The sequence below is a fragment of the Chelonus insularis genome, unplaced genomic scaffold (genome assembly GCF_013357705.1).
Source record: "Chelonus insularis isolate UGA/USDA-ARS -01 unplaced genomic scaffold, ASM1335770v1 contig_50_pilon, whole genome shotgun sequence".
Lineage (NCBI taxonomy): Eukaryota > Metazoa > Arthropoda > Insecta > Hymenoptera > Braconidae > Chelonus > Chelonus insularis.
This window is the reverse complement of record NW_023276619.1, coordinates 1,253,168-1,267,041: the sequence shown is the minus strand read 5'-3', so window position 1 is coordinate 1,267,041 and position 13,874 is coordinate 1,253,168. Positions and strand designations below refer to the sequence as shown.

General features: G+C 30.6%; 1 protein-coding gene across 4 annotated transcripts; it reads right to left on the bottom strand.

The window, feature by feature from the left end:
• Positions 1-1,104: 1,104 nt before the first annotated feature.
• On the bottom strand, positions 1,105-13,874 carry Ptp10D (Protein tyrosine phosphatase 10D). Of its 4 annotated transcripts, XM_035088545.1 has the most exons (8): positions 9,858-13,874; positions 8,727-8,919; positions 8,631-8,651; positions 8,081-8,548; positions 7,112-7,332; positions 6,172-6,559; positions 4,758-4,843; positions 1,105-1,551 (listed from the first exon to the last, which is right to left on the bottom strand). In XM_035088545.1, the coding sequence occupies exons 1-7, from the start codon at positions 13,200-13,202 to the stop codon at positions 4,788-4,790; spliced, it is 4,692 nt and encodes a 1,563-aa protein (XP_034944436.1). In that variant the 5' UTR covers positions 13,203-13,874; the 3' UTR covers positions 1,105-1,551; positions 4,758-4,787. The 4 variants fall into 4 exon arrangements, with proteins under 4 accessions (XP_034944436.1, XP_034944438.1, XP_034944437.1 ...); XM_035088547.1 differs by lacking the exon at positions 4,758-4,843; XM_035088546.1 differs by lacking the exon at positions 8,631-8,651.

Genomic DNA, 13,874 nt, shown 5'->3' with positions numbered 1-13,874 from the left:
TAATGACTCTATTAATAATTCTTAAGATATCTCAAAAGAACATTTATCAATAAAATAACTAAATTACAATTAGTAATAAAAAAATTTACTCCATTTTTGTCCTTGAAACAATCGTTTTAGTGAAATTTTAATCAAATATATCAACTTACAATCGAAGTGATAAAATATCTTAAACAAATACTTTGCTAACAACATTTGAAAAAAATTGATAATTTATAAGGTAGTGTCACCGAAGATAGTCCGGCTCCTAGGATAGCCCACTTTTAAAAAAATACAGTTATGATTATTCGAAACATTTGTCTATGAGACAAGTAGCATAAACCCGCGAAATTTCGAATGTTTCGAATAATCATAATTGTATTTTTTTTAAAAGTGGGCTATCCTAGAAACCCGGCCATCTTCGGCAACACTACCTTAATCATAATAAATGTCGCAATGAAGTTTTATGTTAAATACTTTGATTGAACGTCAGATAATTAAAATAAATTCTATTAATATAAAATAACTAATAGTATAATAATACGTAACCGATAACCAATCTTTTGCCGAATATTATTCAAAATTGGCACAATCTCAATGGAATATATGTATACTTTGAATACTTTCCATAATACCATTCTATTATCATACTGAATACATAAACAATTTCTCCCACTACTTAATAATGAATAAAAAATTATCGCATTTATAACAAGAGTATTGTGATTGCAACGTCTCTTTGTTTTTATTTGAGATTCTTAATTGTTATTTTTATTAATGTTATCGAAATTGAATTATTATAATCGATTACCTATTGAGCGAATATAAATTCGTAGAAATTTTATGATGTAAATAATGAACTCGTAATAATCGATGTACTGAAAGAGTCAATGAATCGATTTTTTAACCAAGTATTTGAAAAAAATTACAATTATGAGAGATTTGTTGAAAAATTTTTTTATCAAAGTAATCGATTTTAATTCGATTAATCGAATGCTCTTAAATCCATTAATCAATATCGATTGTTCAAGAGACACAATAGTTATCTTACTAAATCGATTGTTTCTTTTACAACACTAATTTTCCATAACAATAGTTAATGTGATTGTTGATATGTACAAATTCATTTCCTTTTCTTTATTAATAATTAATTAACAAATTTCATTTAACTAAAAGTAATAATTATTCAACTAATTGTCATTTTCGGTAGGCTCTGATTATCATAAATAAATTTCTATTACAAAATATCATCGAGCCATGTCAACCTTTAACATGTGACGATTTTATAAATCCAACCATTGTAAAACAATAATTAAATTATAAAAAAATGCAGTTTTTATTAAGTACTCATCAAATCCATCGCTTTTTTGTCAATTTTTACGCTCTTTGGACGGAGATTTGAGTTGATCGAATACTACACAATCTCAGACATATCTGTTTAACGTAAAGTTCAACGATTAATTCAAATAATGAATAGATACGCTTTATGCATTTTATCTTTGCTATTTATCATATTCTAAGCTCATATCTTGCCGTTAATTTACATTCCTGATTCTGCTATTCCTTCGTCATCTGAAATAAATTAATTCATTTTTTATTTATTTTTTTTAATTTTTCTACTGAGATAAATTGTAACATCTTGTGATATAAGAATTAATAAACACAAAGTTTTATCACGGTTGACTTTGAATGGTCTAGTTATGTTAGCCCTTGAATAATAAGGACTTTTCAGCATCACTTAAATTCTTGAGAAATACCCTTAAGGCTGGACTATAGTAATCTTACATCACCTCGAATTATTCTTGGCTATTTGTTCGTTCTTATCACGTAAAAGTTGTTTATTCATATATAAAAAAATGGCATGCAGAGTGGCAAACAATAATTTATAATGCAGTAGTTATTACCAACTAATTCATTTTCCATTGGCCAGTTGATGACAAGTACATCCGTCATGACACTTCAGAATTCTATGGGTGCATGTTTTTATTTCTTAATTAATATAGACTAATTATATAAATTTTTTACTTCTTTTTTTTTATATTGATATGTCAACAAGATTGGCGTCTGACACTTTCGAATATAAATTTGACTTTCAATTAATACTTGAATCGAGAAAAAACATTTATTTTTGATGACGTAGTCTGTCAAGAACTTTTGCTAAATATTTTCTCGGAGAAATCTGGCTGCAGTCCAGCCTTAAAGTTGTTCGAAATTATTTTTACTGCTAAAAGGGATACTCCCGCCCCATTCAAGGCTAGGCTTTACTTAAAATCTTTTTCCTATTAGCAGTAGTAAAAAACACCTGAAAGATGATATGACAAAATACATCCTAATTACTGCGTTTTATTATGTAAAATGGTTTCATTTATAATATAGAAAGTGGCAAGGATGTCGGCAGATAACTTCTTTCAGCGAAAAAATTGTAGAAATCAGAAAAAAATTAATTATTTTCTTTTGACGGCGATGAAGCATGAAAAATCTAGTAATAATTCAATGACAATTTTCTTTCTAATTAAATTATATTAAAATATAAATTAATAGAATAAAATGTTGAATTGCGGTATTCTACGTGAAATAGGCTTTATTTTGATGCTGAAATCAATGGATATAATTGAACATTGGCTAATAAATTAGTTATTTCCCGACTCCTTGGGATTTTCTTCAGGGAAACCAAAGTAAAGCCCAGCTTTAAGAAGAGAAACTAATAAAAAAAATCACTTTGATTTTAATTTCATGAAAACTACATAAGATATAAAAAAAAGTTTTGAATGATATATATATATATATATATATATATATATAGGGCCCGTAATTTTGAATAGAAAAGGTTATAACACTTTGGCCTCTTTCTTTTGTAGATAACTCAAAGACATTTTTTCATCTTTGCCATCAAATTACCATCCAACTATTAGGGATATAGGACCACATCTTGGGAATTTTTCATGCAAAATTAAAAGATCTTTAACTTTTATTCAAAACTTTTTTCTGTATCTCTCATCATTTTTCAGATAATCATAATAAACGAGATTTACGATTATCTTTTTTCATCAGTCTCAACGCTTGTCTGTCTTTATCTTCATTTACTTGCTAAACCATCGAAAGTAAGAGATAAAGTGTAGTCATCTTTTTTATGTAAAATTAAATGCCCTTTAATTTTTGTACCAAACATTTTTTCATGTCTTTCATAATTTTCAAGAAAATCCTAAAAAAGCCGAATTAAGAGTAATTTTCTCTCTTAGTTTCTTACCCTTTCTTCCAGGGTAAAATAATTTTTTTGGGTTCACTTCTGGTTTATGAATTCATAGGATCAACGCAAAAATATATTAGTAATATATTGATTTACTAAACATGTTAATCATTTACTGGTGTATTCGATTTTCTTTCAAAATTTTATTAATTATTTTTAGAGTTTTGAAGATAGGTCGTTCAAAAGATCGTTTATATTTTATGCACTCCTAAAGTTAGTTACCGTATAAATGTAGTTTTATTGCGGAATTTTTTAGCTGATATATGACCGTATTTTCTCTGTTAAATTACGTTAAAAACTCGGAATTTTTCTGTAATTTTAACTTCCCAGTGGGAAGTACAGTAATTATAGTAATGGATCCGATTGTGCGAATCCCAAATTTTGACAAATCTCCACATTTCAAGGTTCCCAGAATCGAATACAATAGTTTTTGAGTAGATGTATGTTTGTGGATATGTACGGATGTTCATATATGCGTTCGGAATTATTCTTCGCCTCAACATAAGATTTGTTATCTTATGTTAATCAAGCTTATTTACTTATCAATAACAACAATGAAAGGTGTTTTTTATGATTTTATGTAAACTCAAAGGCACTTCTGTGCCAGTACAGTTTTCTTAAATACAATTGCATGTAATTTTGGAATCGAACTCTATGTTTCGCTAAGATATAGATAAAGCCTATTGTATAGTAATTAAACAATATGTAAGAAATTAAAAATAAAATGCATTTTTCGCATACTAAGTTTTTTCTCTAATTTTTCCATGAAGAAAACTTTTTTTAAAAAAACCAAGTTTTTACTGTATATACTGCAGAGAAAATTGGTCAAAAAATTGCACAAATTTACCGTCAAACCATCATATTATTTTTAAATTTTTTCATTGATTTTACAGATTTTTTCAAGTTTTGTAGGAACCATGACGATAATGCTTATATTAACGATTAACGAAAAAAAAAAAATACCCTTGCTCAATTATTTGCTAGTGCGTTGACCCTACACAAATAAATATTATTCAATGCAGTATATTTGTTTATCAAAATATATATGTATATATATATATATATATACATATCATTAATAAAATAATTTAAAAAAATATTTAATAATTTTTCATTTTTAATGATTTAAATAACATTATTATTTATCAATTAAATATTGTTAGTAAAAAGGATTAATTTATTTTATATGAATAATATTAGCTGTACTCTTTGTTAATGTTGAAATTCTCAAAAAAAATTGTGATAAAATTCAATCATATTACACTACATTAGTGGAAAAACAGCTGGAAATAATGAAAGTTCTGCTCAATTAAATTAATAATTACGGATAAAGATAAGAAAAAATAAAATGATAAAGAAAAAAGTTAATCACAAAACATTTTTAAAAGTGTAATTTTTGTGTGAAATAAGCAAGCTGAAGTGAATTTATGTTAATTAAACTTGAAATGAATTAATACAAACATGCAAAAGGGAAAGGAAAAGAGAATGTTGTTAATACCAAGATCATAAATAGAAATCCCAAATTACCCACATTTTCATTCGACCCAGGCTCTGAAGGCCATCACCTTTCCTCCTCGTCTTGATTGATTGAGTTCTCAGGCGAGCTTTGATTTTTTCCTAAATTCCAAGGACATTTCGAACAAGGAAACAGATATTTATCTTACTATTTAAGCCACAATAACCGACAATTATTCCATAGACAGATATTTACAAAAAATTCTAATCAATATTGAAATAAATAAATTATTAATTTTGAATAAAAAGCTGGGAATTGACTTATTCGTTATCACCATCACCACACTTGATCTTATACATTAACATACATTAATTTCTTATTTATAATATAATAGGAATAATTATACATAGGAGTCTATGAATATTTTTTAATAAATGTAAAGTTATTATTTGACTAACCAGCCAAGTGTAGAAATCGGAATTTTTCAGCATAGTTCAAAATTTCAAGAAATGTTCTAAAACCATATGAATTACAGAAAAAAAGGTTATTAGTTTTCATTCTCTTTTGTAGTTTAGCTACAAGTCAATGATAAAGATAAAAAATGGTTGAAAATCGATCATCCTCAACTTTGTCGCCATTTTGGAGCTAAACAATCAGGAATAGGGGTTGAAGAGTGTTGATTTCTTTGTGTAAAATCAACAGATCTACAACTTTTATTCATAGATTTTTTCTGTATCATCTATAGTTTAAGCAATAATTAGAAAAAACTGGTTTCGTTACCATTTTTTTCCATTAGTGTCAAAAAATTTCAAATGAAAATTATAGATCTTTCAATTTTACACAAAAAAAATCCTAAAACTTGATCCTCTATCTTTCATTGTTTTGCTGGTAAAAAATTATAAAGATAGAAAATAAACTGTGCAATTTTGATCGTTATCTTGCAACCAAACCATGAAAAATACAACATACAGTCTCAATAATTGATTTTGGTTTGTTTTTTTTTTTTCTTTTAAAGTTAGTCTCACCCTCTCCATAAGGTAATTGATTTTTAATAACTTTGAGAATGCTTCTTTAGATTTTTGGCCATACTGAAAAGTCCCGATTTCACAATATTAGTGACTCTCCTCTAAAAGTGACCAACAACAATTACTGGGTGGACTCCAAATGTCTGTGTTCAGTAATAAATATCAATAACAACTTATTATCCACATAAAATTGTATGATCCAAGATCATGAGACATGTAATAAATTTTTCAAAAGTCACCTAGTATTTTTCAACGAAAAAGAAATCAAAATGAAGCTCATGCTTATGAGAATAAAAAAATAATTACACAGCAAATAAATAAAAATAATAATACCAATACTCAATGTTTGTACAAATAATCAAAATTGAAAAATAAAAGTCTAAATAAAATTTAACAATCAAAAAAAGAAGAAAATTTATTAAAAATATTCTTAAAAAACTGTAGAAGAGGATCCAAATATCTACCTTCAAATCCTTGATTATCATGAATTTCTCTAGGAGGTCCAGTAGTATCCTGTTGTCCTTCAAGCACAGCTAAAAGACATTGATGGATACAAATATACTGCTGTTCAGTTTGGACCATCCAAACACGTTCTTTTCTCATAGTCCAGACGATACCAAAAATATCAACATAATCTGATACTTGAATTTGCTGTAGAATCCTATCTAGAGTTATGAAAGTACCACTTCTGCCTACTCCTGCACTGCAATGAACCACTATAGGCCTTTGATCTGGTCTTACTCGTTCTCTAAATGCTCGCACAAAACGCGCCAGTGTTTGAGGCGGACTTGGTACTCCAAAATCTGGCCAGGTTGTAAAGTGGAAATGTTGAATAACCCGCTTGACGTCACCCTAAAATTAAAGAAATTTCTTTTTTTAATAAAAATATTAGAAAATTTAAAAATATGCTTTTTATAAAACAAATGATTTCTTAATAAATAAAGATATTCGCGAGTTTGGTCAAGTTTTGCAAAAAATTAAGTCACAATAATCAATCGTTCACAATCGAATACATACATTCATAAATTGTAATTTTACAAATTAATTGTATCGAAGATATCAATATTTTAAAAGATCAATTGATTGATATTGATCAATTAAATAACAATCAATTATCGAATTTTTCAAAAATTGAATTACAAAATATTTGATAATCATTTATTTTTTCAAAAAATCAATATTAATACGATTAATCGAATATACTTGAATCGATTAATATCAATTTTTTAATCTATCGATTTCTTCTCCATAGTGCCAGTAGCTTCGGGTTTTTAAATTATTCTTCATAATTTTTTTTCATTGAAAAAAGCTGTAAATCCTAGATTTAATTGAATGTAATGATTTCATCTGCTACTTTTGAAATTAAAAAAAGATAATTGATTATATATAAAATAAATACGTTACCCTACAAAGCATAAATTCCATAATACTCCAATCAGGATATCGGGTTTCATTCAAAATAGTCACACAAATATCGCCATAATAGACTGGAAGAGTATCCATAGGCCAGTAATGATCACACTTTTCTCTTCCTTTTTCGATACATCGTGTTAACATGACAATAGCACGACTATTGCTTTCCCAAACCATTCTCCAGAAGTCATCTCGTGTGGAATGAAGTGGACCTGAAGATTAATTGAACAATATTTAATTTTATTCTCTACTTATTGTGTACATCATAATAATACTGTAGGATTCGAATAATAATAATTTAATGACTATTAAAATCGGCATTTTTCAGTATTGCTTGGAATTTCGGAAAATATTTTTAGGATTGTTGGAATAGTGAGAAATGGTAAAAATACGGCTTTCATCCCAGACAAAGAGTAAGACTAAAAAATTACACTGAACCCAGATTTTCGTGATTATTGTAAAAACTATAAAAAATATAAAAACATTCTTTGAATAAAAATTACAGGTATTTTAATTTAAAAAAAAGAATTCCTCGACTTTATTCGGTATCTTCTATAGTTTAACTGTAAACTGACAATGAAGATCAAAATTTGCAGCGAAACTATTAGAAATAAATAATAAAGTCTAAGAACCTTTTTTGTGTGAAACACTGTTTTGATTGCTGCTGATCATTTTTACCGATTCCTTGAATATTTCATGAAATTTTTAGCCATGCTGGAAAATTTTTATTTTCCAACTCTGCTGACAAGAGACTAAAAAATGTATAGCAGTTTATTTACTGATTCCAAACATTTTTTTGACCTCCTCCAATTTTCTAAATATATTCAGTAAGTATTCATCACACTTTAGACCAACTACAACTTACCATCAACTGTATTCTGACATTTACATTGATTCATCACTATAATTTGCTTGAAGAATGACAATAATTATCACATATATTTGATGTCAATAGTTTACCTTGAGTAACAATAAATTCTCTCGGAGAATTGTGGCCAGGAACATAATTAGCATTAATATAATCAGATCCTTCTTCATCATCAACAGGTTGAAGTTTAAACCGGCTATGATCATACGGCAGAATATTCGTAAAACGATTCTTTGGTCTATTACAGGGCAAATCAGCAGCAGTACAAGGTTGATCCCTGCCAACATGTTTTAATTCTTCAAATTCTTCTGAGAAACGAAAATCAGAGTCTGCACTCATGATTCTATAATGTTCAGCAAAGTTTTCCACCCTAATTGGTCTATTAGTCTCAATAACACTATCGGGAAGTGATAGGTTATCTGTCGGCCCATTTCCACGTGGTTCTGTAATTTTTCGTAACTGATTTCGATGTCTACGTACTAATAATCCGATTCCCAGTAATGTCAGCAATAAAACAATTGGTACTGTGATACCAACGATTATGGCTGTATTGTCTTTGTCTAAAAAGTAATTTTTTGATTAAATTTATGAAGAACACCAATGGATTTTATGTGATAAAAGAAACAAATTTCAAGCCCTCACCTGCTGCCATAAGCAGCAATCCTTAGTGAATTAATTTATTTTATTAATTTTTAGATTAAAAAGCTACAGAATAGTGAAATAAAACGGTTTAATTACCTGTTTGAATTGGAAAACTATAACTTGTATCTGTAAATTTATCAGGAGCAGTAAAAGCACGGACTTTAACACGATATGTTGATCCAGATTTTAGAGGTCCATTACAATATCCAACAACTTTCTCGCAGTTGTCACTTCCGATGGTGAAATCTTCCACTGAACTGTTTTTGAATGGGTAATATGGTTCCATGACCTAGGGAATAAATGGATTAATGAAATTTCATTGAATACAAAAGACAGGTTTATGGTATCAATTATCTTAGCAAAAAAAATCATATTAAGGCGCTTCGAGCGGAAAAATATAGATATATAAAAGTATATGGACTTTTGCGCACTAGTTTTAGGCAAATAAGTAGATAAAATAATAAAATATCGACAAGAAAATATTCGTGCAACAACAATCTATGGAATGAAACGAGATGAGGACGATTGGTTGAAGAATAAGCAAAATATCCGAAATTAAAAGTCTAAAGCGATTTGACAGATTGTTTTTCGGCCATATGTAAACGAGTGAGAGTTAGAAATATGAAAAACAATCTGTCAAATTGCTTTAGATTTTTAATTTCGGATATTTTGCTTATTCTTCAACCAATCGTCCTCATCTCGTTTCATTCCATAAATTGCTGTTGCGCGAATCTTTTCCTATATATATTTTCTTATTTTATCTATTTATTTGCCTAAAATTAGTGCGCAAAAGTTCATATACTTTTATATATCTATATTTTTCCGCTCGAGGCGTCTTAAACTAAATTTTTTGTGATTATCTTAAAAACTATGAAAGATACAGGAAAAAGTTTCAAATAAAACTTAAAGGTCTATTCATTTTATACAAAAAAGGTCATTACTCTCCAACTCCCATTTCCTATAGTTGAGCTATAAAATAACGGTAAAGATGGGGGTAATCAATTTCTAATCTTTTTTTATGTTTATCATCAAATTACCATCCAACTATAAGAGATAGAGAACCAAGTCTCAAGACTTTTTAGTGCAAAATTGAAATTCTCTTTAATTTTTATTTGAAGCTTTTATATCTCTAATATTTTTCAAGATAATCATAAAATACTAGATTTAAATTAATGGTTATGCTGAAAAATTCTGATTCATCATCAATGCTAATGATTAATGACTTACTTGGTAAGGAGGCCAAATACTGTAAGCCTGAACATCTCTCCAACTTGGCATCTCTAAACCAGAGGCATTCTTACTGTGATCTTCAGCAACAATAATCGTGTATGAAGTAACAGCTCCATGTTGTTCACTAAAATAATTTTTCCTGAATCGAATCTGTATTGTGGTACTGCTGCGACAAACTTCCGTTGGTACGACTTGAGTGGGAGGTTTTGGTGGTGCTAAAATCGGCATCTTTTGCTTCCATATCGTTTCCGGACCAAATCCAACCCTGGTTTCTGCTTGAATTCGGAATAAATATGCTTTCCCTGGCACAAGACCTTTGATAACTCCCCTTAACTCATTAGACTTAAAATCCTTGACTTGAGTATGCGTTGATCCATCAAGACCATAAGTGATAGTAAACTTCTTGATAATTCCATTGAATTCAGTGCTTGGCAAAAACCACTCAAAACTGATTTCACTCGGTTGAATATCCGTTGGATAAAACTTTTCGACTTTTCCTGGGTATGATTCACTAGTGGTGAAACTTGCGCTCACTGGATGAGAACGTCGTAGATGATGACTTTCAGAGTGTCCTGAACAAACTACCAATGTAAATGTGTAATTCCTATGAGGTTTCAAGTCTGAAATGGTGATTCTGTTGATTAAAGTGATATTCTGACTATAACCCCCATCACTATTGATATATTGAACCTCAAAAGCATCAAACTCGCCATCAGGTACATCCCAAGTCAGCGTAATACTGGTGTCGTTGATGTCAAGAGCACTGATTTCCGTGATAGCTTCAGGATAAAGTCGGTCTTGACGGAATAAAGGTCTTGATTGAATTCCTTGGCTCACAGTCCATACTGTCACATTATAAAGCTTCCCTGGAGTGAGATTGTTGAAGGTCACTTTGGTATCAGCATCATCTCTAAGCTTTTCTTTGGTGGTGTTTTCTTTGTCGCTGATTCTAAATCGGTACAGGTCGAATCTTGATGATTGAATTGGAGTCCTAGTATAACGAAGGGTCAATGAATCAGGCAGATCTCTATCAACAACAATCACTACCTCTGATTGAATCAACGGCATCGTACGAGCGGTGATGTTGATAAGATCGCTATAGAGGTTGTAAGAAGTTGTGGAAATTGAAAAACCATATTTTACTCCTGGCATCAATGATTCTATGATGAATCTTTCAAGTTTATTTTCTTCTTCAGCAAAAAATTCTTCATCTTCATCATCAACGTTGATTATTCCTGACACATTTTTTGATCTCCAGTCACTTGGGTTGTCCACAGGCCACCAGGTGATGATAAAAAGCTCAATCCTACCCTCAGGTCTCCAGAATTCTAGCGTTACGTTAGTTGAGTCGACGACGGGGGTAATGTTGACAACTGGATTTGGTGGAATAGTGTGATTCACTTGAAGAGGATACAAACTTTCAACGCCAAAACTAATAGTATTAACTTGAATGGTGTATTTTTCTCCAGGTGTCATGTCAGTGACTTCAGCTTCAGTCTCCTTCACACTTGGAAGTTTAATCCATCTGGAATCGTCTTCAGTTCTGTACCTGATTGTGTATTCAGAGAACAGGGAATTTATTGGTGGACTCCAATGGACAAACACTGAATTATTATTGTTAACTTTGTTAATTCTAAGATGCTGCGGTGGATGTGGTAACACTGCTTGGAAGTAATCATGAGGTTCACTCTTTAATCCATGACTGATAGCAAATACTTTAACTTCATATCCAGCACCTGGATAAAGATCTTCTAAAATAATATGAGATTCTGTTGTGAGTGTTGTCGCACTTTCTCCAGTGTCGTTTCTTGTATGAGTAATTTCAAACTTCTCTTGACGCGAGTTAACATCACTTTTCCAAGAGATATTTAATCCACGTTCAATTGATTTCAAATCTTCAATGATCGGACTTGAAGGTTTCGTCACTTGGTAGATGATTGTTTCATTAGACTCTACTTTATTACTGATGGCTTGGACAATAATAGTATAATTTCTTCCAGGAAGCAACGCTTCAAGAATAACGTTGGTTTTTTCGGTAGTCAAACTGTTGCTGTCACCACTGATAGAAGTGATGGAATCCACTTCATGGTACTCTAGACGATAGCTGTCCTGGGTGGAAGTATTGTCAGGTTTCCATGAGACTTCAAGCATACGATCATCAATGCTGGCACGTAGGTCACGCACAGGAAGTGGTTTGAGTGTGATATCTCCACTTGCTGGCCAGCTGGTGACTTTACCAGAAACGGTTTTAACAACAACCTGATAAGTCTTTCCAGCTTCCAAGTCTTTAAACTTCCATATGTTGCTATTTTCCTCGTATCTATTTCTGGTAACTGGAGAAAATCTTCTATTGCTTCCCAGAGACACTTGGTATTTATCAAATTCTGAGGTGCCATTTGGTGGACTCCAATAGACTCTAAAGCTACTGGAGGTAATTGAAGCTTTGTCAAAGGTAACATTAAGTGGCCTAAGTGGTACAGTTCGATATTGAGCTGTTGTTGGTGCTGATGTTTCGTCTTCAGACACTGTTTGGACTGATATGTTGTAAGCTCGACCAGGAACAAGATCTTTGAAAGCTGCCTGAGCTGGTCCAGGTGGTTCACCTTCTTTTTCAACATAAAATACACTTTCTATAGCATCTGGTGGTTCAATACTCACTTTGTAATGAGTATAAATTCCAGCTGGATAAGGAGGCTGCCATAAAACAAGCAATGTCGTTTCATTTCTGAACCAAACGATGAACTTTCCTGGTGTGTTTGGCTTCGTGGTGAAGTTTCTGCTGGTATATGCTACACTTTCTTTAGCATCTAGCACGGTAAACAATTGAAGTGAGTATGTTGCACCAGGAATTAAATCTCTTAAGGTATAAGGAATATTATCTGGTTGTATAACACTTGTTCTAGTAGTTGATGGTGGATTGCTTGCATCATTAAAGCTTTGAACTCTGATTCTAAAACTCGTATAGTTGCCTTGACTTGGTGGTGCCCAATAAACAATAGCTGTTTTTCCATTTCTAACAAGAATTGTCAAGTTTGATGGTGGATCTGGTGCTGTTGTGATTGATGCTGTCCAAGTTAACCAATCGTGAAGTGTTCCGTTGCTGTAATATAACCAGAACTCGTATTTAGTACCTGGTAAACCATTTTGAAACTTTATCACGTCTCCAATGTCTGTTGCTGCGATAGTTGTGTTTGGTGGTGGATATCCGACAGGTGGACTATAATCCAAACGGTACCATGACTCTCTCTGACTTAAATTTCCAGGTATTTCAATAGCCAAGTCAGCTGAATACGTAATTGTCACCAGAAGAATTAAGATTAAAAGTAGAGAGTATAAAGTCATTTTTTAAAATTTATTTTAATATTATTTTTCAAAATATTTGTTTTTTATGCAAAAATAACACGGAAGACTCTTTTACACAGGTGTAAATGATTTATATAAAAATAAATTAAAGCATAAAAAGTGGGCATAAAAAATTATTTTAACAAGTTATCATGAAAAATAGCAGTAAATTGGACTCCACTTGCTTGTACTTGACAATAATTGCTGTTGTTTGTTATTCACAGACACCTGTGTCTCAAATGATACTTGATACCCAACAGCCATTATCAATTATTTTTTATTGTTAAAAATGGATTATGCCTTTTCATTTCATCAAATAAACATTTTATCAATTATTTTTTCAGAAATTCCATCATTATTTTTACTATTAATTAATAATACTTTTCTTGTTTAGAGTGAAACTTTCATTTTGTATTATTGCAACACTCACTCTACAAACGATTACCAAATGGACTCATTATTATTCACATATACCATATTGTTGGTATATTTCACAACTTTCAAATCCACATAATTACAGTTATCACTTACTATTCGAACGAAAAGTGAGTAAAAAATACATTTTTGTCTTAAAAAATATTTAAAAAAGATTTACAATTATAAATAATGAATGAATCGCCCACGAAAAGTCGTGATCAACTGAAGTTTGACAAGAATATCTCATCAGGTGTA

Bases quoted from the DNA above. Each gene is read 5' to 3' on its own strand.
- Ptp10D (XM_035088545.1), bottom strand. From the start codon at position 13,202: ATGACTTTATACTCTCTACTTTTAATCTTAATTCTTCTGGTGACAATT. The intron at 8,652-8,726 runs GTAATTAAACCG...TAATTCACTAAG, and splicing joins TAGTTTTCCAATTCAAACAG to GATTGCTGCTTATGGCAGCA. The intron at 4,844-6,171 runs GTAGATATTTGG...CTTGGAATTTAG, and splicing joins TGATAATCAAGGATTTGAAG to GAAAAAATCAAAGCTCGCCT.